The 26,269-nt window shown below is 47.6% G+C and overlaps 2 protein-coding genes across 4 annotated transcripts in view; both read left to right on the top strand.

Annotated features, from left to right (window-relative positions):
* Ent2 (Equilibrative nucleoside transporter 2) overlaps window positions 1-26,269 on the top strand; it is an 86,661-nt gene that overhangs the window by 35,964 nt on the left and 24,428 nt on the right. For 2 of the 3 annotated variants that reach the window (XM_089547302.1, XM_089547305.1), the window contains one exon: window positions 13,914-14,112. The gene's annotated coding sequence lies outside the window, so the exon portion shown is untranslated. Of the gene's footprint in view, window positions 1-13,913; window positions 14,113-21,078; window positions 21,264-26,269 lie in introns of those variants that run through there. The other variant, XM_089547296.1, reaches the window with a different exon arrangement.
* Window positions 347-25,365, top strand: LOC149365922 (uncharacterized). Its single transcript, XM_089569434.1, has 4 exons — window positions 347-502; window positions 575-873; window positions 13,914-14,112; window positions 25,315-25,365. The coding sequence occupies exons 1-4, from the start codon at window positions 419-421 to the stop codon at window positions 25,363-25,365; spliced, it is 633 nt and encodes a 210-aa protein (XP_089425560.1). The 5' UTR covers window positions 347-418.

Here is a 26,269-nt window from a genome sequence, read left to right as displayed (position 1 = left end):
TCTAGGTAAAGAACTTTTGTGGCGCACCTCTCGTACCTCCGAAAACAGCTTTTCCACCTCCGACAGTTGCCTCAAGTGACGCACAATTTGGGTCTAGAACTGTAGCTGCACTGTTCTTTTGGGTGCCTTGCTTCTTTACCAGACACTTTCATTCCTGAATACCTTATAAGGGGAAATGAAGGCGAAGAAATGTATTTGGACTGCCTATTTCGGCGTTCTTTAGCGCCTAAATTTCCGGGCCCTAGAACTTATGACATACGGCGACCCTGACACCGTCAGCATCGGAGATAAATAGTCACTAACACGGCTATTGCTACAAAATGACAAAAGAAAAGGAAGGGTTGGATTGGAGGAAGTGTACTGCGTCCAGCACTTCGGTGGACGCAACTACCAAGTCACTGTGAAAAGTGAAGCCGCCATGGCTAAAATCGTTGAAGCTTCCTGCCTCACCATCGGCAAGGAACGCGTCGCCATCGTTCCCCTGAGCCCGCAAGTGACCCAGGTGACTGTTCTTTTTCTGCCCGCACGTGTACCCAGTGACGCCCTTGCCAAGGCTCTCTCCCCTTTTGTCAAGGTGCTGCACATCAGTCGCGGCGTCATGGGATCGCGTCCCACTGTCACCACCGGGACCCGCTACGTGCGGATTGAAATGAAACCAGAGTCACCCGTACCCAACTACATCAAGGTCGCGGGCCACCGCGTGACGTGCGACTACAAGGGCATGCAGCGCGTTTGCCGGCGTTGCGGGTCCACTGCGCACTTCAGGGCACAGTGCACGGCTCCTTTCTGCGCCCGCTGTGGGGTCTTTGGGCACCAAGGCCAGGGTTGCGTGCTGCCATGTCGTCGTTGTGGTGATCCGCACGCTACTGTGGCGTGCGCTATAAGGCCCTCGTACTCGGAGGCTGCGGCCCGCCCTGCGCCCCCGCAGGCCGCTCAGGGAGCGGTTGAAGCCATCAAGGAGACCGGCGGGTCCAACACCGCCGCCGTTACGGGTGCTTCCACTGCGTCTCAGCGTCGCTACGTGGAAGAGCCGGAGTCTGCTGTTGATGCGTCCTGTGCTGCACCAAGCGAGCAGACAGTAAAGGTTCCTGCTGCGTCAGCCTCAGTCTCTCCGAGCGTCCCTGATGAGACAGGGGCCGAGCCTACTGTGTCCCTGGAAAAATCTGAGGCTGAGAACGTGCCACCCTCGGAGCCCGCGCTAGAGCCCGCGGCCAGCGTTGTGGTTTTGAGCAGGGACGCCGACATAGCTAAGGTCGACGGTGACGACAGCAGCTTGACGTCCTCGGCCTCTTCAGTCAACCTCGTCATTGACGAGACTGTCATCACGCCTGAGGAGGACCCGACGCCGCCATCGTCGTCTTCGTCATCGCTTGTACGAGAGCCAAGATCATCTCCAGACGCTGACCCTGTGCAGTCGCCGTCCTCTTCAACATCGAGGATCAGCGCTAGCACTTCTAGCGAAGAGTCGTCGGATATTGAGATGGTCGCTTTAAGTTCGAGCTTAAAGCGTCCACATGCGTCGACTACGGACTCGGACAATTCTGCCGGTCGGCCAAGGAGGCCTCGTGCCTCCTCTGGTCCGACCCTCCGCAAAAAGTGAGGTGGTTTAGCGCCGTTCGCGGCGCACTTTGTATTGCCTAAGCATCACGACTGTTCAGGTTTCATTTTTCATTTCCAAAATGACTAACCTTCAAATTATTACTCTTAACGTGCAGGGGTTCCGCAGTGTTTTGAAGCAGGCAACGGTGGTCGCATTCGCTCGTTCCTCGGGTTGCGATATCGTCTGCCTGCAAGAAACCAATTTTTTTCGTCTCAGTGACGTGTTGAAATTCAAGAGTAGGTTTGGCGTCGATGCCTTCTTTTCGTACGCCAGCACGCGTTCTAACGGCGTTGGCGTTCTTGTTTTGAACCGCTCACTGTTGCGCGATCATCATGTTACCTACGATGCGCTTGGACGCGTGTTGGCGTTCGACTGCACGTTTAACGCACTTCACCTGAGAATTCTTTGCATTTATGCGCCTGCGCATTCCAATTTGGTAAACGCATTCTTTAAAGATTTAGATATGTATTTTTTTGGAGGGCGTAATGTTGTGATGTTGGGCGATTTCAACTGCGTGCTCGATACGGTCGCCGATGTGCAAGGCCCTGGTAGGGGTAGGCCAGGCTGGAATGCGCGTGAGTTGCGCCGTTTAGTGAACCATTTCATGCTCACGGACGCGTATGAGCTCCTCTATGGCAACGTCTTTGTGTGGACTTGGCGTCGCGGGTTATCGTCGAGTAGGCTAGACAGGGCGTACGTTCCGGCGAACCTTTCGCGGTCAGTGTGTGTAGCTAATGTACTGACGCTGCCATCCTCGCCGGTGCACATATCAGACCACCGCCCTTTTCTTCTATCACTCACGGTTCCGGCGCCTGCAGTATCACCCCATAGACCATGGCGGTTGGATGTACGCATACTTCACGACGCCAGCACTAAAGAGGGGCTCACACGGGTCTTGCGTTTTTCGGTTGTTGGCGCGGTGCCTGGTGACTGGGACCGTCTGAAGGAGCAGTGGCGTCACCATTGCGCCGCATCTGGTCGAGCCCTTAGGGCTCGCGTGTCAGATGAGGTGCGTGTGGTGACGGCGAAGCTACGTATTGCTCAACGCACCCCGTCACCTTCGTCGCTTATGTGAGCATGGAAAGAGGAGCTTTCGGAGCGCCTACAGCGTCTTTTACGTGCCTCCTCTTTGACAGCAGCTGCATGGCGTTGTCGACGCAGTCCAACTGCTCATCCTGAGGTGCTTCGGTTGGCCCGCCAAGAGCTGTTGTACACTCAAGGTGCCCCTGCGTTTACATCTTCCGCCGGGGCTACGTCCCAACCAGGTGGCAGGAATTTCAGTGCGTTTTTTAGCCATTTCAGGGGTATTGCTCAGTCGGTCATTCTAGTTGATCGCAATGTCGTTTCCGCAGCCCCATTTTTAGCAGGCTTGCCGCTGGTTTCAACTGAACTCCATGACGGCCTTATGGCTGTGCCAACAACAGATGAAATCAAGGAGGCGTTGGACTCCATGAAACGAGGCTCAGCGCCTGGTCCAGACGGCCTTCCTGTGGAGTTCTATTTAGAATTTTGGGATATTGTGGGCCATATTTTCTCGGAAGTATTAAAAATATGCTTTACTGAGCACGTATTTCCTGAATCATTCAAAAGAGGCCGCATTGTCCTTATTCCTAAAAAGTCTCCTATGTCGACATGTCCGGCAGATTGGCGCCCTATCACCCTGCTAAATTCAGATTACAAAGTATTAGCAAAATTACTCGTTCGTCGTCTACGAGCTCTCCTCCCGTAACTTATTTCCTGCCACCAGGTTTGCTCCATCCCAGGCCGTGAAATACACAGTTTATCTTCTGTAACGCGAGACATCCTAGTGTATACTTTACGACGGCGCGCACAGGGTCTTCTTGTTTCCTTTGATCAGGAAAAGGCGTTCGACTTCTTAGAGCACGAGTACATTTACGGGATGCTGGATGCTTTCGGCTTCCCACCTTCTTTCGTGCTTCTCATTAAAGAGATGTACAGAGATATTTCAAGCACTCTGTTCCTCGATGGCCGGGAAAGTACCGCATTTGATGTTCGCCGCGGCGTCCGTCAAGGTTGTCCGCTCTCCCCCCTTTTGTTTGTCTTAGCATTAGAGCCTTTCCTCTTGGCAGTCAATCGCCACTCCTTTATTAGAGGTCTGGCTTTGCCAGGCAGCGAAGCGGTACGCGTCACTGCTTATGCAGACGACATCACTCTGTACTTAGCTGATGAACGCAGCCTGCTTGAAACTTTAAATGTTTTCCGTGAGTACGCCTCCTTGTCTGGGGCTGCTCTTAATTACTCGAAGAGTAGTTACTTTTTTGTGGGGTCTTCCCAGACTCGTATTACATCTTCAATACCTTTGCAGTGGTGCGCGCAGATACGCATTTTAGGTGTGACCTACGACTGTGCTGGAATATGGAATGGTGTGTGGTCTTCGGTCGTCGAAGACATTACAGCTCGTGTGCGAAGGGCGCAGACATTCGAGTTGCCTCTGCTTGAGAGGCGCTACCTGGTTCAGTCCGTCATACTTGGTGCCTTCTGGTACCTCTGCTACACTGTTAAACCACCCCTCCGTGTCATAAGGCGAGTGCAGACTACAGTTTTTTCGTTCTTTTGGTCAGGCGGAACCGAGCTTGTAGCCCGTGCTGTTCTTGGACAACCACGGGAGAGAGGAGGGTTTGCCTTTCCAAATTTGTCCGTCACGTCCTCGCCGTTAGCGTTGAAGAGTCTTTTGCGTATCCTGCTAGGAAACGCATCTCCGGCGCGAATCCTGGCTCGGTACTTTTTGGGCCCTTCTTTACGCTTTTTGTATCCGGCGGCCCCTGTTAATCATGGACCCCAGTCAGAGCAACCTACCGCTTTCTACGCTTCATCAGTGGCCTTTTACAGGCATGTAAGAGCAGTAGCACCTGCTGTCAACATCGTTGCAGACCGTGTGGTGGACATTATGGGCACACTATTGTTACCTGTTGTGCTGGCGTCTCGCCGCTCACCTATGCGCCGCCGCGTTCAGTGGGCGCGTTTAGCGTCGACACCTCTCCCAGATCATCTACGTGACTTTGTCTGGAAACTTGGCTGGGCAGTTCTCCCTACTTGTGATCGGTTAGAGCGGTGAGGTGTGTTACGCTCCAGTACCTGTCCGAATTGCCCGCTCCCGGAATCTAATCGCCACGCTACAGTCACCTGTGTTGTAGCGCGTGTCTTTTGGCGCGCGGTTCATGCGGGATTTCGTGGGCAGGGCATTTCGTGCTTCGTCTCCCGCGGCCGCTTCCCCAGCGGCCGTTTTGCTCGCCTGTTAATAGTTGCAGGTCTTTTTAGTTTATGGCGCAGTCGATGCGCCGCGGTCGCTAGTGGCTTTCGACGCCGCGCTGTGTGGCCAATTCTCGGCCGTCTCCGACGGGAGCTGATTAGTTTTTTGTCCGAGGAACTCTTTTTCTTGGGTGAGGAAGAGTTTCTCCGACAATGGTCATGCCCATTTATTTCTGTTAATAACGGTCGTCTTGCCTTGGTTTTTAGGCCAAACTGGCGCTAAGGTCCCCATTTCAATGTTTCAATGACTAATTATCGACTTTTCGCTCTTCTGTCAATCGGTATATATGCATTCTAATTTTACATTGCCCATTCCTGTTAGTTACTTAGAAATGTTTATGGTACCTGTTTAATTGGCTCACCTTACATGCTTAATGTCATGTGTTTTTGTTAATGTGAATGTATCTTGTAACCTTGGCATGTGTACACATGTAAATAAATTTTTTCTAAACAACTGAAACGAGCAGTAACTAATAACTGATGGCCCATTAAGGAAAAGGGGTGGATTTCAAGGCATGATGGGCGTAGCCGCGGGTGGCAGAAGGTTAAGCGGAGAAGAGAGATAAGGAAATCTGATTACATGGGAAGTCGTGGCTGGCTGTAGGCCTGCTTAGAGAGTAGTGGTAGAGGCATCTGCCCTTCTCTGTACTCAACCTGTTTGATGATAACGGTGGCAACAATAATGATGATGATACCAGCGCAGATGTCCCGCGGTTTGCGCTGTAGCTTTGCCTGGCGTACAGTCCGGTTTCGATAAATTCCGGGCAGCACTATGGTGGCGCCATCACTGCCACAAGGTACGCCCGCCCTGGCCCTTGTTATCGATCACTCACAGATAATAACCTAAACGATAGATTGCATGCCGTTGACCTTGTTTGTTGTCTTTGTTACTGCAGCCGCGTGAGGCCGCTTCACGCGCTGTCTGCCACTACTCTGTTTCAAAGGAGACGCTCCTACCACCCATCCATCCATCCTAACCCGGCGGTCGTGACCATGCACTGCTCGGCGCAGAAGCCTCTCCGCGGGAGCATTAGCTTTGTAGAACACCTCGCAAGGTCCGTGTCTGAAGGTTTTCTCTTCTTTGTTCAAGCATTGCGCCATATTTCCCCATACTTAGTCTTAGAGCCTCATATCGTGCATAGCCACGGAAGATCCCATCGCATACTGGAGCATTTGTGTAGACAGCATGGGCCCTCAGCCGAAGCGTGTCTCTTTTTGCCGGCTGGTCCATGCTTATAAGCGCATCCTAGACCGCTGTTGCTTTCATAAGTGTCATTTCGCTCTGCGTGCGGCTACGGGTAACACCCGTCTCAGTCCTTGGCGTCATCTAAGAAACTTCGCGCACTAGAACTGCTGTCAGGTTGCAGCTATCAACCCAGTTACGGCTACAGCAACGAGATTCCAACAATTTTTAGTTCCCTGATTGGTCAAAAGGATCAAGATGCCATCAGCACCGCCAAATTTAAAGCTCTGAGGATTAAAATGATCGAGCACTTTCCAGACTATTATCACATGTGATTATACTAACCCGATCCACTCTTCAACCTTAATACACCCACGTATCCCCACTATCCACCTTTATCCTTTTCCTAACGTGAGCCTACATCTAAAATGTGTGGGGTCCTTTGGAATATATGGCAATGGGGTAACTTCCACATACTATAGCATTTTCTTCTTTAAGTCGGCGGGGCCTCTGTAATAGCACATCTCCGCACCCGTGTGTTTTTCCGCCCCTCGGACAACAGGCTACGACGGGTGATCCATCAGCGAGTGACGGAAGTTGGTGCTTCCCGGCTGCAGAGGCGGCCGCCGTATGGTCCATCTCCGCGAGCGTTAGTGAATGGCCGTCGCCGCTGCAGACGCCTCAGTTCTGCACAACCATTTGGCTATGCACGCCCAATGCTCCGTTGAAAGCCGTTGCCATTCTACACTGTATAGCACTGTATACTGCTTCTGAAATCAGGTATTACAAGGCAGCGGCCATGGGTAGGCGCATTTCATCGCACGTCGGCAGTACGGACTGAAAAACTGCAGTTTACATGGCAATTTTCATGAAATCGACGCCGATCCTCTTTAGACTAGTTCGCGGCGCCGCCGCAGCATGGCGTCGATTTTCATAAAAGCGACGCGCTGCGGCGGCGCCGCGAACTAGTCTAAGGAGGATCGGTAGCGCGTGGAAGCCTATATTTACTCCCTTGCGAGCGCTTCGTCGGCGCATTCAGACGCTGTTATCATAGTTTTCCTGTAAATATTGGCGATTTTCACGACGTAGACGCCATACACTGTAGGACGCAGCTATAACGTCCACTGAGAACTCGTCCTATAGAGATGCGCACAGCGTGGTACTGGTGTTTCGCAGAAGGCCCGTGTACTGTGCGATGTGAGTGCGCGTTAAACAACCCCAGGTGGTCGAAATTTCCGGAGCCCTCAACAACGGCGTCCCTCATAGCCTGCGTCGCTACGGGACATTAAACCCCCCTAAATCAAACAAACAAACAAAAAAAACTCGCCAGCACTGCTCTGTGCCCTTCTTTATGTCAACGAGATTGAAAAGGCAGGAGATATAATTACATTTCTTAACCACTGCTAGCAGGCAGTTTTGGGTGCAGAAACTGCGGATTGGCAAGTCAGTCACACCGTCTATAGTAGTGTGTTCGCAGCATTTTCAGGAAGACGACTTCTTTTTTCCACGTAAGGACTCGGTGCCATATTACGGCTTCCTTTGGTTTTAACTGAACGACTACGATCATAATTGTGGCCGATCGTTGTAATTGTTGACGCGATGTAGCCGTAAGACGCGCTAAACAGTATATCGTCGAATCCAAGCTGTAATTAAAGCTCCGTGTTTTTTTTTCCACTTCGCGTTTTATTTTTTCGCATCTCATATATGTCTGTTCATTCTAAGCACTCGTATTTCACGGTCCGCGAAACCAATCCATAAAGTGAAGAGACCGAAGCGGCGAGACACGAGCGCATTTGAGAAGGTATGAGCCACTTGGCAAGAAAAACATAAAGCGTCGAGGCAGGCCGAGTTAACTTTGTAGTGCATATATTGCAACCGCACAAAACGACGAGGGACGAAGGGAGGAAAGCACAGGACAAAACGCGTAACTTCAACTAAGGTTTACTATAAGGAAAACCACATTTACACAAGATTCGTAATCACACATGATGGACAACTTAGCAGGGAAATTTTTGAAGCCTACTGCATAAAAAAAGAAAATGACCGTTGCATAAGCACGACTTCAGTATCCTTATCAAAGGAAGAATTCAACTATCTAGATGCTAACTTGTGCCACGCGCGCCCACGTGCCAAAAAAATTAGATGGTGTTTGCTGTCTATCAGGTGTAGTTACGAATCTTGTATAAATGTGCTTTTTCTTGTAATAAACCTTAGTTGAAGTTCCGCGTTTTGTCCTGTGCTTTCCTCTCTTCGCACCTCGTCGTTCTGCGCGGTTGCAACATGCACTCCATTGGCGACCACCAACTAGCCCGCCTTCGCCTGTTACATGTTGAGTTAACTTGCCTGCAAGGAGTAGGTTTACACGCTAGACCCGATCGGTAAATTGCAGTTCATCCGTTTCACGCCTTAAAATTGGATTACCTAAGGCTGCGATTTGGGCTAGTTGGTAATGATTCATGGTGAAAACAGCGCGTGAAAAAACGAACGGACGACGAAAGACACAACACAAGAGCTGACTCGCAACTGAATTTTAATGGAAGAGAACGTCCTTTAAATGCTTTCCTAATCAGGAAAACATCAAAGGTGAAAGAACACAACCTAAAATCCTGATCATACATGACGGTGACAAGACGCACACACCATCTCCGTGGCGCATGCACGTGAGACAGTTAGATGTCTCTTCCTGATAAATAGGAGAGCTCTTTATCATTGAGAGCGATGGAAGGATCGCTGATGCACCCGGCACTGTTATCGTAAATATGAAATGCCTCTATAATTTCACGTGTTAATCGATCTTTATGCCTGGCGAGGATGACGGTGTTAGAGAAAAGAGGAGTGCATGTGCCTTCCTTCCAATAACGGGCAAGATTGCATGAAGAATCTTTGGACCGGGAATTGTAATGTTCACTCAGACGAACATTTATGCATCACCCCGTCTGACCTATGTAAACAGCTCCGCAAGTACAAGGGATCCTGTACGCCACCACCCACCCTGCATGGGACAAAGCGACTCTGATGGTTGATCTGGCAACCACCCATCGTTTTCTTTTTGTGTTTGCCCTCTTCGCCTTTATCTCCACTTGCCTGCACACGCGGTGAAGTTTGCTCGGAGCTGAAAACACAACGTCATTGTATCTGCCTGCGACATTCTTTAACCCGTGCGCTGCACCATGAGTGTACGGCACTACCACAAACTTCTTTCTTTCCCGTTTCGGCTTATCACCCTGTGTGTTGGACCTCTGTCACCCTTATCACCCTTGTGTTGTGTCTTTCGTCGTCCGTTCATTTTTTTCCCGCGCTGTTTTCACCATGAATTGGATTACCGGCATTGAAAGCAGGAACCTGTGTCTACTATCCACGCCGTCGCGGCTCCGAGGGCGCGCTCTGACGCGATGATACGTCTCGAGTTCAAGACGCAACGTACAGACATTGAGCATGCGTGCTGGTGTCGCAGCGCTCTATTGGTCCTCTTCAGAGCAAACCAAACAAATTTTTGCAGCAAGTACCAGTTTTTACGGTCGATGCTTGCGCTGGAGCGAAGCTGCATAAAAATTAAAGCAACGAACGAGCGCACTGCCTTTAACACAACACTTGCGCGCTATCACTGGTCCGCAGCACATCGCTGCAGCGCTCTAATCGAGTCTGCTCACGAATGTACTACATAGGAAGTTGCTTGCTCGACTGAAGTGATGACCACACATAAATGCTACTGGCATTCAACTCCCTGAATTTAAATCCGAGCCAACGACAATCGAAAGCGAAACCACCGTAAACCGTTCTAGCTTTCAGCGCTATGCAATCATTTCGCAAAGCCTTGCGTGTACCTGTAACAACGCAGCAGTAACCCGAGCAGTGTTTGCATTTTTCTGACTTCCACGCCGTATAGCAACTGGTGGTTTTGACATCGCTAAAAACATCCTGTATGCGAGCGACGAAAGTGTGCGGTTCAGATTGCACGGCGGATGTTTGCCGACACAGGTTGACGACCTTAAGTTTGTCATCCGTCCGGCGCTTTACGCCGACTAAAAGGCTGAAACTAGGCTGTCACCTTTAATGAAAAAAAAAGCGCTACTTTATCGTGCAATCAAGGAAACTTGTTTATGAGTCCAGGCTCATCATAGACGGAGTCCTCTCAACGGTTGCCATCTTGGCTCGACTGTAGCGCCGCCTATTGTTCGTCGAAATCACCAATATATCGCTCTGTGTATATTGCTCGTCTCTCACTGTGGGCTCCGAATAAAAAAGGGGGAGCATTAAATACTGATAGAGTGTCTTCTATTCATCTGATATTACAAATGTTGTGCTGCTTCTCATTAAAATGGCGTGACTCCCTTCGGGCTGTCTCTGCGGACAAAATGCGCCTGAGGAGCTTCCGATGTCCTCCGCTGGTCGTGCTTGGACGTCAAGTGCCGCTCGTTAAGCCTGTGTGAAGAGCACTTTTCGGTGTTTACGACGTTGTAGCGTGAATTGCAGATTCTCGTGCTCCCCTCTGTACAATTTCCATATGACTGATCTGCCCAGCGGTAATGATTGGCAGTGCTAATACCCCATCTATAGTAATGTTATCCTTGTGGGCTTGTAGGTCTGCAGGTCGCGTGGGATATGTTGCCTCTCGATAAGATCTAAAGGGAGGAAGGGGAGGGGGGGGGGGGGTATTGTGGTATTGCAGTTATTCTCGTCACATCTCCTACACTTTTAGACGCATCAATGTGTTTTGACAGCAGAGATGTCGGGAAACGTGTCGGCCCAGATTATTACTCTACTGAAATCAAACCCACTTCGAGCGACCGCCCACAGTTAGGCTCGAGCACGCCTGCTTTGGATGAATGAATAGATTTTATTGACATTCCTTTCGCTTCAGGGCGCGGTGACTAGCGTTATCTTCTCCAGTAAATTAAACGACAATCTTATTTACTTCGTACTCTCCTTTAACTTTCAGTACGATTCTGGTTTAATGCTTTTCTAAGAAATTTTCTTCATACGTTCTAAGTTATGTTTTATTCCCGCGGAGGTTCTTGCAATCTTTGCATTCTGATTTTACGCCACCAGTACCCTATCCTGGTCTTACTACTCTCTAGTGGTCCGTTAATTTTCCTTTCAGTATCATTAAAACCCACTGCTTCAGAAATGAGGACCATATCTTCCTTGATGTATCGATATGTCCTTCACAGTCCAACAATTCATGTTTTGTGTTCTTTACACTGCTCCTGCAGCCTATGCAACTATCATCCCCTTGAACATACTTAGTTCTACATCGCCTTGTTCTAAGAAAACCATAGTTACCTGCCCTTATAAAGCAGGACATTCCCTCTTGAATTATCACATAGAATTCCCTTCCTCATTTCACTCTTTCGGGCTCTGTATCGACACAATTTATCTTTTATTTATGTACATACTGCAGACCATGGTTAGGTCCAAGCAAGAAGGGCAGGTGCACAAAAAGCAAAATTATAGCAACAAAAATACAACAATACAGCAATGCAAGACAAAGCAGAAAAATACATAATACGCAATATCAAAGATGGCTCAGGAACGCGTCTGATTTTCAGGGTTGATTAGGTTCGGTTAATGAGTTCCAGTCGGATATGGTGCGTGGGAAAAAGGAAAACTTGAAGGAGTTAGTCCGGGCAAAATATGGTTTTAAAAGAGCTTTGTGATAGTGTCGTGTATTCCGTGTTGGCATAGGGGAAAGATAAGCAGAAGGGTCAAGTCTGAGTTTATTGTTAAGAAGTAATGAAAGAAAATCTAAACGAAAATTTCTTCTTACCTGTAGTTCTTCAATACCGTTAGCATGCATCAAGTCTGAGGGGGAGTCAGTGGGTAGATATTTTGAATATATGAATCTAATTGCTTTCCTTTGAATGTTCTCGAGCTTTCTTATGTTAGACTTAGTATACGGGTCCCAAATTATGTAAGCATATTCAAGCTTGGGTCTAATTAGAGTATTGTAACCTAAGAGCTTAACGTTAGCGGGGGCGTTTCGAAGTTTATGCCTTATATAACAGAGCTTACGGAATGCGAGTGAACAGATGTTATCTGTGTGAGAGTTCCAAGAAAGGTTATTAGTAAGTGTTACACCCAAGTACTTTACGGACGCTACTTGTTGCAATGGTGATGATTCTAATTTATATGCATATTGTAGAGCGTTTATCTTGTTAGTTATGCGAAGAGAAACGCTTTTGTCTGCGTTCAGTGTCATGTTCCAGCGCTTGCACCACTGTACAATATTAGTAAGCGTATTTTGTAGATCACTCTGATCGTTTTCAATGCTAACATCGCGAAATAAGACACAGTCATCAGCATATAATCGAATATGTACGCCAGGGCAAACTTCACCGATGATGTCGTTAATGTATATTAGAAAGAGTAGTGGCCCCAGTACGCTTCCCTGTGGCACACCTGATGTGACTGGGAGACAGCCAGACTGGCGCCGACCGATTGAAACATGTTGACTCCGGTTGGTTAAATAATCATTTATCCAGGAAATCAAAATAGGTGGAAGTCCAATAGTTTTTAGTTTTAGAATTAGGCTGTGGTGTGGAACTTTGTCAAACGCTTTAATGAAATCTAGAAAGATCGCGTCAATCTGGCTGTTATTGTCAAGTGATGCCGCAAATGAATGGATAACTGAAAGTAGTTGAGTTACTGTGGAAAACCCTTTGCGAAAACCATGCTGGTAATCTTTCAGAATGTTGTTGCGATCTAAGAATTCATTAATGCTAGTTGCGACAATATGTTCCATTAATTTGCAGCAAGATGACGTTAAGGATATAGGTCGATAATTGGTCACCTGAAGCCGGTCGCCTTTTTTAAATACAGGTACGACTCTGGCTATCTTCCAGTCCTCAGGTACACACCCGGTTAAGAATGACGCGCGAAATATAATAACCAAAAACCTGGCCAGAGATTCAGCATACCTCCGAAGAAAACCGTTAGGAATATCGTCGGGCCCTGGGGATGATTTAGTTTTCAGGTTTAGTAACATTGAAACGACACCATCATACGAGATGAAGTTAACTTCAGATGGATGTGCTGAAGTTGTGCTTGATTCCTTTGGTTCCATTTTTTGCCCCCAGTTAACAAACTGTTTCTTTTATTAATTATTTATTTACCTAATACCCTCACCGCCATTCAGCATTACTGTTCGCGGGGGGGGGGGGGGGGGGTGCAAACACAAAAATATAGAGCACAATACAAAATGCAAAACGCGGTCACATACACGTAAAACAGAGAAAACAAAACTAAACTTCGGGAGAATGGTTTTTGAGAAACAAACTCGGTTTCGCGGACTTTCTTTTGATGTCCTTGCTTCCGTTGTTGTCTATGCCATACAACTTCGTTGGTTGTCTCTCCGTGAGCTCCTACAGAGACAATATCTATCAACCGTTCTGTGGTTAACCTCTAGTCTTTGCTGTAAAATCTCTTCCAGCGCCCTTTATCTTTCCTTCATCCCTATTCCCTGGGCCACGAACAATTGATTGATTGATTGATTGATTGATTGATTGATTGATTGATTGATTGACTGATTGATTGGTTGATTGATTACTTTGGGGTATTCTTGGGAGGGGATACTGGTCCCGACGTATGTTGGCCAGTTGGTGGAATGAGAAGCGCCTGCAACTGTTTCGTCATGAAATGCGGAGCTCCATAAGAACGCTGGACGAAAAGGGAAAAGCTTCGGGAAAGAAGGGAAACGGGTAGGGAGTTAGGGATGAACCGAACAGCTAAAAGGAGGAAGAGAGTTCGAAAACCTTGACTCTTGGAGATGGACGTCGGTTTCTCCTTAGTTAATGTTGAGAACAGAGTCTTTAAATAGCTGCTTCCCTGTCCCACTTATTACAACCCCGTTCTCTTTTCCAGCGCTTGCCGACCGAGGAGCGTGGCAGGCGGCGAGCGGAGGCAAGATGGCCGCTCCTCCTGCTTCACTTACCCTCCTCCAGGAGCGGGCCCTGGGCAGGAAGGGGATCTCCTCGGGGTCCAACAGCCGCCGGGGTCGGTTCTCCGGGTCCATTCGCAGGTAGCTGGGACTCGCTGGCCTCCGAGGGTCAAAGCTCGACAGGTGAGTCTCCGAACTCATCCTCCTCCGGCTTTTGCCACCGCAGACGCGGTCGCCGCTACGTCAACTCGCTTTCAGAAACCTTTATACCCCAGTCCCTCCGACGAATTAAATTGCGCTAGGTATGCTCTAGACAGCGGCAAAGCCTCTGGCTCAAGCGAGGCCTTCAAAGACGAGGTGTCTTCGTCCACACAGCTATTCAGTCACTCTCCCCTAACTGGGCGAACACGGTGATATTTCATCGTAGTGTCGTTAAGTTGTCGTTTCTGCAGGGCACTTCTGCTTGAAGATTTTTTCACCCGCGAACTGAAGTAGAAGAGGTTCTTATACGCCGCAACGCTCCGCAGGTCAAATTACTTGCCGCCTGCTTCCCTCACAAAGTGATGTGTTCAAAGCACACTTCCGCACTAAAGGAGTAGCTTGTCCGGCTGCACGTTCATCGTAGCAACTACGTTAAGAGAGAGAGACTGGCTTCCCTTATGATGGGGAGTGAATTTCCGTCTACGGTCTCAGTTAAAGCTATGGCTGAGGAAATCTGTGGGCGGGCACGCATTCTAGGCGGCTGTTCTGGGAGCGCGGCTCCTTGATAGGGCAGGCACGATACCACGTGACCTTCCCGCGGACCAGTATCGACGCGGTGGCTAAAGTTAAGCACCGGGGCATTCTATAGCGATCTGCGTACACACGAACTTCCCGGCTTTGAGGCACCGAAAATAGGAACGGAGGGCGGGCTCTTAATCCTCCTTTCTTTTCCTTTTTTTTTCGGTCTGGGAAAGTGCAGAGCGCGCCTCCAAGCGGTGGGAACCAACGCAGCCGACGCGAGCTCGCGTGCCGCACTGGTCGAGGAGGAACCGTTTTCAGCTCCGTCGTGGGCGAATTTCCTCGCGGCGCGCACGTATTTCGCCGTGAACTAGGACCTTATGCGCACCCCACGCTTGCCTGTCTGGGCTAATGCGGTTAGCTTGCAACGCTTGCTTCGCAAGCAGGCAGTTAGCTTTCAGAAACCTTCAACTCGTCCGTGAGCGGACACTGGTAAGGAGATGACGGACTCGTTGAGAGAGGCATGTGTGAAACAAGTCAACAAGCATTGAAACCAAACTATGCATACGTGTGCATGAGCGCACATGTGTGTCGGTTATAGGAGGTATTCGCGTGACGTCATAGCTAGGCATCATATTGCGGTACAGCGCACGGCTTCAGCGGAAACAGATGGAGCAGGTGGCAGTAGGCTAATTGGACATGAGCGCAACGTTCTGCCACAGTCCACAATGGCGGCTGCTGTGACGTCAGTGCAAGCTTCCTCTTGCAGGGCATTAGCTCCGCAATGGTTTTTGACACAGTCATACCTGGATATAGGGGAACAGTTACAACGAAAAAAAAAAGAATACAATGAACGAATAGCTAGCTGTTCTCCTTTAAGCTGCCATTGTTGTGACCCTGCTTTAAAGAAGCGCGCCGTGGCGCTTGGAGGTGTCAGTTCGCCGACGCCGGGCAAGGCACGGAGGATCTCTGAGCACGAAGTACCCTCTCCATCCTTCCCTCCTGCGATCCACGCATGGGAGTTCTCAAGCCTGAGCTCTACTACGATGCGGAATGCACCGCTTTTCACGGATGGTACTCTACAGAGAGCCAACAGATTAGTTACCCGAGCTGCGGCGGCAAAGAAGACACCGGCCGCTTGCTCTGGAGCGGCTGGATAAAGCGCGAGTGGAAATAGACACCCTCCGAGCTGAGGAATTCACCGGTGGGATCCATCAGATCCCCTGTTTCTCACAGTAGGGTTCGCCACATGGAGGTAGACAGCCCTTTGGGCCTGGCCCCGCTGCTAAAAACAAAACAGCTGGCGACTTCAAGGCGCCTAGATTCTTCCTTGCGTGTGTGTGTGTTCACGTGTGTGTGTGGTCACGTGTGGTGGGAGGGGGGGGGGTGGAGCCTATGAGAGAGAAAGGAATTTCAATGAGAGGAAAAGGAGGAGAGGTCGGCCGGTGCTAACATTGCCCTGGCCTGCTACTCCACCCTGGGGAAAGGGAAGGGGATGAAAGGGAAAGTTCGAATGAAGGTTGATGACGGCATAATACAGTGAGTTCATGGGTGATGTCCACACACGCGCACTGGCTGGCACCCGCATCCCGGTGAGTAAACGCACGTGAAACTAATGTCTTGAACCCACACACTCCGACGCTGGCTCCTATGAAGTTGCTAACGCGCCATTGGACATTCGTCAAGCAGTTAGATTCCCTAGCTAGGTGCCCGGGGACAATCAATTGTATTTAAACAGCTCACTGGCGGGTTTGGCGCTTCTTCACATCGATACTTTTAGTCTCCTTGGTCCCTTACGTGCTCGCACATATTCCCTATACCTTTGCAAATATGTAAAATAAACCTTCAAGTTTGCTTCTTCTCCTAAAGGCTGCCCTGCGTCGTCTGCCCACTTCATCGCCCTGCAATGAAGTCCTCGGTCCGGTTCCCAATCATAATACATAGGAGACCATGCACCATGTTCTCGGGCAAAAATTTTGAAAATTGGAAAATTGTAAGGCACTATTATGTAAATATTGAAGGTAACATGTTCAATGGTTCTAAGTACCAAAACCTTTCTTTTAAAGCGTTTCCATCGATCGCATGTAACAGTTAAGACTGCCGTAGAAAACCAACAGGAAGCGTTTTTGACGATAGCAAAAATGTTAAAAGAAAAAAAAATAAAAGAGTGCTGTCCGGTGACCAGCGGATATATTGATTGTTATAGCGAAATCTTACATTATACGAAAATAATTGCGTTCATAAGCGGTTTCCCCCTCAAAAATGCTTTTTTCTGTCCAGAATTGTTGGGTATGTACATATCAAGTATCTCATTTTTTGCGAAGTGAAATTTTCTTACGAAGGAATAAAATCCGTGCTTAAATCTTGGCTCCATCGAAGGGGAGTCTCTAGTGATTTGAGCACAGGTGGAGAGGAAGGCAGAGTAATCGGCTGGTGGCCTGTATTATGGGCTGCATTTCGATGGAGGCGAAACTCAAAAAGGCGCCCGTGTGTTGTATGATGACAGTGCAGGTTCAAGATCCCCAGGTGGTCGAAATTGTTGCTGTTGTTGTTGTCCTCAAAATAATGGCGCGTACCCACTGCGGGGGATTGGCCAAGACACAGGCGGCGACTGAGAAGTGCTCAAAATGTTAAATGAAATAAATAAAAAAAACATAACGGTAATAATGATAGTAATAATAATAAGGAAATAAATAAAAGGAATTCAGATTTGTAAATTGAAATAAACTAAACAAATACAGTGAGATCGGTGACTGAAAGAGGGAACGGGGCTAAACGTGCTATGTTTTGGATAGCTTTCGTTGCAAAGAAATATTGATTATGAGAAAGAGCTTAGGACGGCCGCCGTTTAGTGTCTGAAAGGAAAGTTTGAATGGTGCAGAGCACATTCCAGTCACTGTGCCCAAGGGAGGAAGCACCAAGGGACAGAACAACCCAGCTGACAGACTTAGACCGAGCTGTCGTAGCGGATGCTCTAGCAGGAATTATTGCGGAGTCCCCCACTGCGGCACCTCTTCCTTTCTTCCGTCTTTCACTTCCTCAGTTATCATTTAATTCTCCCTTACGGCGCGGTTCGGGCGTCCCCCGAGATATATACGTGAGACAGTTACTGCGTCATTTCCTTTCCTCCTCCTGCATTACACATGGTTTTGTACAAAGAGGAGAAATTATTTTTAAAGATCGTTATTTGCTCTGTTTATGTCACAGACCAGAAACGATCCCTATGCTCTGGCAGTGTGCTAGTTGATGTTGTGTATAGCCTTGGAGCTGAGCGGCCAGCTCTGAACTGACTCGCAGTGTGAGGGCACAAGCTTCCCTTTTTTTTCCCACCTTTGTGTAGTGTTCCCAACTTTGTATTTTTCTCCGTCTCCTCTTTTAGAAAACGTGTTAATCATTCTCACTAAAAAAAATTGGTGTGGTTTAGCTCTGGTTAAACCTGGTTGGTTGCGAAAGCAATGCAATTTTATGCATGGTCACACACAGTCGCGCTGATTTTTTGCTTGTTTAGCGTGGACATCTTTGGTTTTACTCTTCTCGTTGTTCTTCCGTTTCTTGGGCACGTTGTAACCTCTCTCTTGCATTCTTCCTAGCTTGCTTGGCTGTCGCCTTAGAGGTAAACTGTTCAGAAGCAGTAGAGCAATTAAATTCATATATAGACTCTTCATCGGTGACTTCCATGGCGAGACTCCTCGAGGAGCGCCGCACGACCGGCCCCTCTTGGCTTCGGTGGGGAGAGCAAGCTGACGTCACGCATCGCCATAGCAACGGAGAGGCTGACGTCACACCATATGTTAAGCGCAGCGGCGGCTCCCAGGGGGCCCACGGACCACGCGACGAGCGGTTAGACCTGGCGTAGTATTGCTTTCGCAATAAAATCACAGCAATTTTTTTTAAATGATAGGGAAGAAATGTTCCGACCACCACTGGCAAGAAGAATGAAAATTTATTGCTTCCTTCGGATTCATGCACTCCCATATAAATTCTCTTACGGTGGGTCTCGATCCATCGTCAATATTGGTGGAGGGTTAATGAACATCATCAATGAGACCTCAATGGCCATTTCGCGTCAAGTTTAACGATTTGTAACAGCACGCAACAGTTCCTCACACCATTCGATGGGGCGGATGGCCATAACTGAGCGTAAAGAGCTCTGTCGAGCACCGCAAAAAGCACGCGCAAGCATGGAGCGTTTCTCCGGACGACTAGTCGGCGTTGATTTCTGCACGACAAAATTTTGGCTCCTTTGTGGCCACCTTGCCGAAACTCGAGTACGCGGCGCGTTGCATGAACGATATTTTCACAGCGCACTTCGCGCGGTCCACTATGCTTGGGAGAGTAATTTTGCAAGGCGCAAACGAGCAAGCTCGTCACACGCCGGTGACGTAGCATTTACGCCATGCTTGTGTAGAGTTAACTCTGTCAGGGTATACGTCTTCGCACACATTCCCTGAGGCTCTAGGAGGCCGGCCCTTTGTGGTGGAGACGATTCACCGGTTTTCTGGTTTCCGCCAACATGGGTATACTATGCCGCAAAAGCCATATTTTTACCCTTAAAAGCCTTTTCTTGAATATTTTTGAGTGTTTGCTGAAACATCCGGTATATGCGGCTGCTTCCGAACTTCTACTTTCGGAGGTATTTATATTGTGTGTTACCTAACCTTGATGGTGTTTAGCACCGCCACTCTTGTCAACAGCGGTGGACGCAGTACGCTCTGCATAGTTGGTTATATTAACTCTATGCCCTGCATTACCGCGACTGCCATATGGAACGTAGAGTTAATATAACCAATATGGAACGAACGGTGAACGAAGAAGCTGCGCGAGAACGTCTTACGCTACCTTTTGCATAAGACCTGTTGCCAGCCGTCGTTAAACTATTAACAGATGTTTGTATTAAGCAGGTGTTGGGGTTTAACGTCCCAAAGCGACTCAGGCTATGAGGGACGTCGTAGTGAAGGGCTCCGGAAATTTCGACCACCTGGGGTTGTTTAACGTGCGCTGATATCGCACAGTACACGGGCCTCTAGATCAAAATTCGGCCGCCGCGGCCGGGATCGAACCCACGTCCTTCGGGCCAGCAGCCGAGTGCCGTAACCACTGAGTCACCGTGGCGGGCAAACTATTAAGCAGACAAGGGTAGCTCAATGAGTGGCTCATTATGACAGGCACTATGTTGCGATATAAAGCCAGGTGCAAAATACATCTAAACCTCGCTATACAGATTTTCAAGGGTCGCTGAAATTCATTCGATGTAACTATTCTTTCGCTATATATACACAATACTCCGATACGGAACGTACTATATCCACAGTTGCGCTTGCAAGAGATTAAATCGACACAGAAGAAAATTACTTCATCAACTTCTTCATGGCCTTCATGACATTTAATGGCAGTAGAAATTATCTCATAATAGAAAAATTTGAAGCTGTAATATTTTTTGCCCTACTCTGACTCGAATTCATGACACAGGCGATGACTTTGGTGTCGTTGGTTTACGTCGTTCAGTTTACCGCGTTTAGTTTTTGTTTTGTACGCCTTCCTTGTGCGTTGAAGTCCTGCGCGTTTTTTTTTTTTTTTTTGAGCCGTCCCAGTGACAACACCACGTACTAGATACATCCGAATCATAGCCAGATATCCTAACGCCTTTGTGTACTTGCGAGGGATGTCCGCGGCAAGTCGTTGTTTTAGACTTCCTGACGCGTTTATCCGGTGGATATTGGTTCGGGTGACATTACGGACATTTACTTGAATCACGGCTCATTACCTTTGCATAATGCCCTCGACAGATATGGCAGAGTGCTCCCGTGTTCTTTCTAATATATCTGCAACGTGGTCCACTCAGTTTCATGTCCTGTTTCAGTCATCACAGATTCATAACTGAACGAAATAATTGTTTACCCTGCAGTAGCCACTGGCTCCAAAAAGAGGGTCTTAGATTTAGAATGCCTATTATCGTGGAAATTCTTCGTTCTGTCGAAGCAATACAAGTATTCTCAATATGTCAGTGCTACGTTTCTGTAGCCTGATCTGTGTTTCGCATTATACATGTTTGTCGTGGCAGCGTGTGATACTATGCAGATTTACCCCTAAAAGTGTCAGCACTGGGCCAGGCAACTACACTACTGTAATCGGCTGTCTCAAAAGGTTGGTCTGTACTGCGTTACGATTGACGTCGAGTCTGCTTGAGAGCAACCCCAATAGCTGCTTGCTTGTCGCGCTGTAGCGCAGGCTGAGGACTTTAAATAAGCAACAATCTGCTCGCTGTCGAGTCAAGAACATGGACAACGCAGCGGGAATTGCTCTGTTCTGCTTTTATGCGAATGCCAAACTTCGCGCCGTCCGTTTCTAAATCTGGCAACCATATCGCCCGCAAGGTTTCGGTGTCACGTAGTGGTGCCGGCACCGGTGGTGGTTAGTGAGGGCTTCCCCCCCCACGCTTTCCCCAGCTAGCGCCTAGCCAGCCTAGCGTTGCTGGCGTTAGGGCACGCGTGCTTCAGCGTCGCGGCCAGCGGCTCGGTTCTCACCACGAAGAGTAGCTGCGGTGCCTGGGTGGCCGCCGCTAACAATGCTGTTATCTCATCTGTAACAATCTCCTTGTCGCGCAGCGTTATCAGGTGGGTGCCACAATTAGCCACTCTTTGTAGGCTCAGAGCGACACTTGTCGGCGGGGAAGCCCGTCGAGCGTGCGCCTGTGGTTCATTCGCCTCACGTGTTGAAACCCACGGCTATCGTAGCGTGCTTGCGCAGCACGTGTCGGCTTCGCCCTACAAATTGGCGCGTGTGTGTTTGCTGTTTTGTTTGGCTGTCCACGTTCCTTTAACCACGTACTATCCCTCCAAGGAAGTCTGTCTAGGCGCGTTTGCGTAGGTATCCTTGTAATCGCTAGTTATTCCGTTACGTTGCCTGGTTACTCCGGTAGCGTACCTCTGTCTCGCGGTTTGCTCTCTGAGGGCTTGCACGCAGTTGTTTTTATTTTTATATTTTATTAACAGAAACTGCTCGCTCTGCCGGGCGATGGATGCTTTTCTCCGGTCGCTGAAGCCACGGTATCTCCTGCCTTTTAGCTGCTAAGAATAGTCGCGACGTTACGGCGTCGAAGTGTTCGTTTTCCGTCTAGGCGCCGCGGTCGCCTACCTCTTCCGCCGCAGAAAGCGAAAGAAAGCCTCGCGCGTCAAACATTAAAAAACGGGTTATGCGACCACAACTGCACGTCGTGTTTGTGCACCTCATTACCGTCGTTCACGTCGTGCGCGGAATCGCCGATTATGCATTCCACACAGACCGATCGACCGCCTATTGCATAACGTGCCATTTCTGCCCGAATGGCTGCTTTAAGATTTTGGTCTTGCTTTTTATTTTGTTTTGCTAACTGAAAATGGAAGAACTGAGTTGACTTTTGCATTCAGTTAAGGGAAGTTATCCTTGAGCAGTTTAAGCAGTTGCTATTAGGAACAAGTAAAACTTGAGCATAAAAATTGAGGACACTTGGTGCGAGGAGGGAGAATTCACGAACTCTATTATAGCTGCATAAAGGGACGTCTGACATTTCTATTGGGCAAGGTTTGCGCAGTTACGAAACGAAAAACAAGTAATAAAAAAAGAAGTTTGATGGGGCGCAGTGTGTGAAATCATAAAGCAGAATAGGCAGTTGAGGCCAGACATTTGGGGGCGTTTTTTTTCTTCTTCCCGAGGTCTATATGGAGTAGAGACTTGACGGCAGCTCATGTGGAGTAGAGTGCCCAGGCTTTGAATTGACCAAGTCTTCCACTGGCCATTGTAGTTTGTGTGATTTTTGCAAATTATGGGTGAGAGTGTGTTTAAAAGAAATAAGGTGAAGTGTAAAAGTCGAACTGACATCTACAAAGTTTAATGCTGTGAGAAGAAAATAAAGATAAAGGCGAAAATTGGGTTATAGACTGATCAGATTCATCCATCTGGAGACCAAGGAATGTGCAGATTTGAAAGCTTTATTTTTTTTGTATGGTTACAATTAAGTTCACGTTACGTGCTTTATCAGTTCTGAGTAGGGTTTGACAAAAAAGAAAATAATTTTCCTCAAAATTAAAAACTGATTATATTTGCACAAGATTTATAACACTGAAGAGGCAGTACGTCAAAGGAAATTTTATGTAACGCTAACTTTATGCAGGCAACATAGTACAATTTCAAGAAACAGCTTGCTGGGAAGACACAATTTTACTTTCTTTCTCTGTGGAAAGCTGCAGTCGTAATTTTAGTTCTGTTTAGGATTTGTTAAAACTAAAATGCTTATGTTTATTCTGGAAATGCCTGTTATATAAGCTTTATCTTCTATCAGCAGAGGTATGTTTCAATAATAGCGACAGTAATAACTTGGAAGATTTTTTGCTCTTTTTGCACTTTTTCCTGCTCACTTTTTATTTGAATTCTTTACCCTTCATGATACAGAGGCAGGTGCATGAAAGGTGACAGCACCTAAATGCTCATAAATCAACAGATATGTATGCTTGCAGTGATTTTCACTGCATGATGTTCACCATATAACAGTCTCAGAGGACTGACATTTAGCTTCAGATATGGCAGGTGCTGTAAAGTGGGCATAATGCTTAAAAAAAAAAAATCTTACAAGAGGTGCTTAAAATCTTTTGCTGCTGGCAGGCTTGAGCTGTTGGGAGGAAATACGAAGGGGTTATTGTGGGGAACATTAGAGTCAGGCTGTGACAGTGTTTTTATAGTAGTAATGTAATAAATGTTCGCAGCACGTGGGCTGTGAGATGGGTCCCCTTTTCTTTCTAAGTTTATTGTTAGATATTCACTGGCATGTACACTTTGCTTCTTATGAATAAGGCAACTCGTCTTCAGCCTTTTACTTGCCAATGTTTCAAAGTTGGTACATATGAAGCAATTTGAAGGAATTTTTGAACATTGCTTCAAGATATGGTGTTTAAAAGGCCAAGTTGAAACAATGAACCTGATACTGAAGACAGGTTTACATTGTCTTGCTGGTACAACTCTACTACATATCATGAACAATTTCTGCAGTAACAGTTGCTGCTAAACTGTACTTCTGCTATTTTACAACAGTCGTAGACCACGTTGGTCAATAGCATACTATCATACACCAAGGGTGCTGTTCTCCCAAGGGGTGGACCAAGGTCAACAGACCTGGGGGTTTGAGGCTGTTGGAAGGCTGAGTTACTGCTCACGTGATGGAGTTGTAAGAAAATCAGTCATGCTTTAGGTAGGAAATGTTAATGACACACCTTACATTGTCCTAGCAATCGCTTTTCATGCAATTGATGTCACTGAGGTCCATGCTATGACTATGCTTACTCTTCATTAAACCTATGAGTGCTTTTTTAGTTGCTGTGTCGCGACTACTCCTGCCATTTCAGTGCGCATCAGGTCTGTTGTAGTAGTTGAAGCCAACAGGAAAGGCAAGCACACACAGGGAAAAGGGCATGTATTGTCGAGGTCAACGCTTGTCCTTCCGTTGTGTGCTTCTCTTTGTGCTCTGATTTTCACCTGATGTGACAGCTGAGTTCCAACTAACTCAGCTGTCTTTACCTCTGCTATGCTTTTCGTGTGTATCAGTTGTTTTTACTTATTACTGTTGCGTCTCTCCAGAGCAGCCAACATGGCAGTAGGTATTTCATGCATGTGTGCAGTGCATATGATAGCTTTTTTTCGTGCAGAGTATGATACCTAGACTAGCCGAAAGTAAGCTGTCATATTGGGCATATTCTGCACTGAAAAAAAAAACACACACACACAGAAAAGAGCACGGAAGGGCCAACATTATGCACATGCATGAAATTCCTTCTGCCATGTTGGCTGCTCCGGAAAAACGCAACAGTAATAAGTAAAAACAACTGATGCACACGAAATGCCTAGCGGAAGTAAAGACAGCGTAGTTAGTTGGACGTCAGCTGTCACATCAGGTGAGCTTATATCAGGCTAGTCTAGCTATTGCCGTCGCTCTTCACTGCTGATTTGAAAGACGGGTTCGATCTTGGCTGCGGTGATCAAATTTCAATGGAGGCGAAATTCTAGAAGCCCGTGTACTGTGCGATGTCAGTGCACGTTAAATAACCCCAGGTGGTTGAAATTTACGGAGCCCTTCACTGCGGCATCCCTCATAGCCCGAGTCGCTTTGAGATAATAAACCCCCATAAACAAAACCAGTCTAGCTGTCTTTTCTTGCACAGTAGGTGCTTTTCTGCTGGTGTGAAGAGGGCGCATTTCTGTACTGCGGCATGAAATGAGCGGTTAATAGGGGCTTAGTGCCAATAGCTCAAATGCAGTGGAACGATTGCGGAGAAAAATTATTTATAAATGGGCTTTATTTGCCATAATGAGACATGAAATTGTTTGCTGTAAGAGCTCTCAACGAGAATTGCATTTCATTGCGTATATCCACTATTTTGTTTTTGGCCATTTTATTGTGACAGCATTTAACTGCATACTCAATTTATATTTTGGGTTCAAATTAAAACATAGTACCTCGCCAACTTCTTATAGATATATACACCAACCTCACAGTTTCATACTTGCCAGCCCGCCCGATTCGCCTGGGTGACTCTCGATTTTTTAATTAACTTTTTGATTGTATGACCGTGGCCCTAAATCTCCAGAAAATTTGTCTCTGCCCGTGCATTAACGGTTTTTGCGAAACCGGTGTTGCAGGATGAGACGCCGCATCATAACCACCAGCATCACCATCAGCGGTTGTACTAGCACCATCGGCATCATCGGCTTGGCAGTCGATAGCCGCCGATGATACCTCTGGAAAAATGCCTGGAAGAGCAATATAAAAAAAAAAATAATGATTGGCATGATTGGCATCATCGGCGATAGCCGCCGATGATGCCTCTGGAAAAACGCCTGGAAGAGCAATCGCTTTCTGTGGAATTGTGGAATTTCTGGAATGGTGGTACCAGGCCTCACATTCAGAAAAGCAGTCCGGTGCATGAAATCAGAAGTGCAGTCAAGCCTAGAAATCTGACAAAGAAGTGTAGGCAGGTTAGCCTTGGGTATACATGGGAACACTCCGAATGAGGGAGTCCAAGGAGACATCGACTGGGATCGTTCAAGGATGTGTTCAGAAAATGTCTTAATTTAAAGAAAAAAGTACGCAAATTGTGCGAGTAAATACGGTATTTGCAGAAGATCTTATACTTCTGAACTTGACATCAAGAAAAGATTAACATCCCTTCCCCCCCTACCTGCCCTCCCTTTTTGTGCAAATAAAAAATTTTTTTATCTCACTGGTTTGGCAAATAGGCAGTTTAGCTTTATTTTAGTTTTTTATGATTTTGTTTCAAAGTGAATAGTGAATTGCGAAAGCTTGCGGATGCGTTTGGCTGATAGAAGCCGCTGGTTACCTGACCTCAGTTTAGGAGCATAACACCCTTAAAACATGTAGCAGGTGATCAAAAGGGGAAAATATATGAATATGCATGAAGCACCTGGCAAGCATGGATCGCATTTTGTGTGCATGTTAACAGCCATCAGTCCTGGGAAGGTTTGTTTGCAGACACGGTTGTACCATCTACCTTGGGGTGAAGATGTTCCTCTCTTTCAAAGCAAACTCACTGTCGTTTGACCTCTCTCATTTCCACCTGTTCCTCACCTCTTTCAT

This window comes from Amblyomma mixtum, chromosome 1 (assembly GCF_055824585.1).
Source record: "Amblyomma mixtum isolate Tamu chromosome 1, ASM5582458v1, whole genome shotgun sequence".
Taxonomy (NCBI): domain Eukaryota; kingdom Metazoa; phylum Arthropoda; class Arachnida; order Ixodida; family Ixodidae; genus Amblyomma; species Amblyomma mixtum.
The sequence above is the reverse complement of the archived record's forward strand: the minus strand, read 5'-3'. Positions and strand labels throughout refer to the sequence as shown.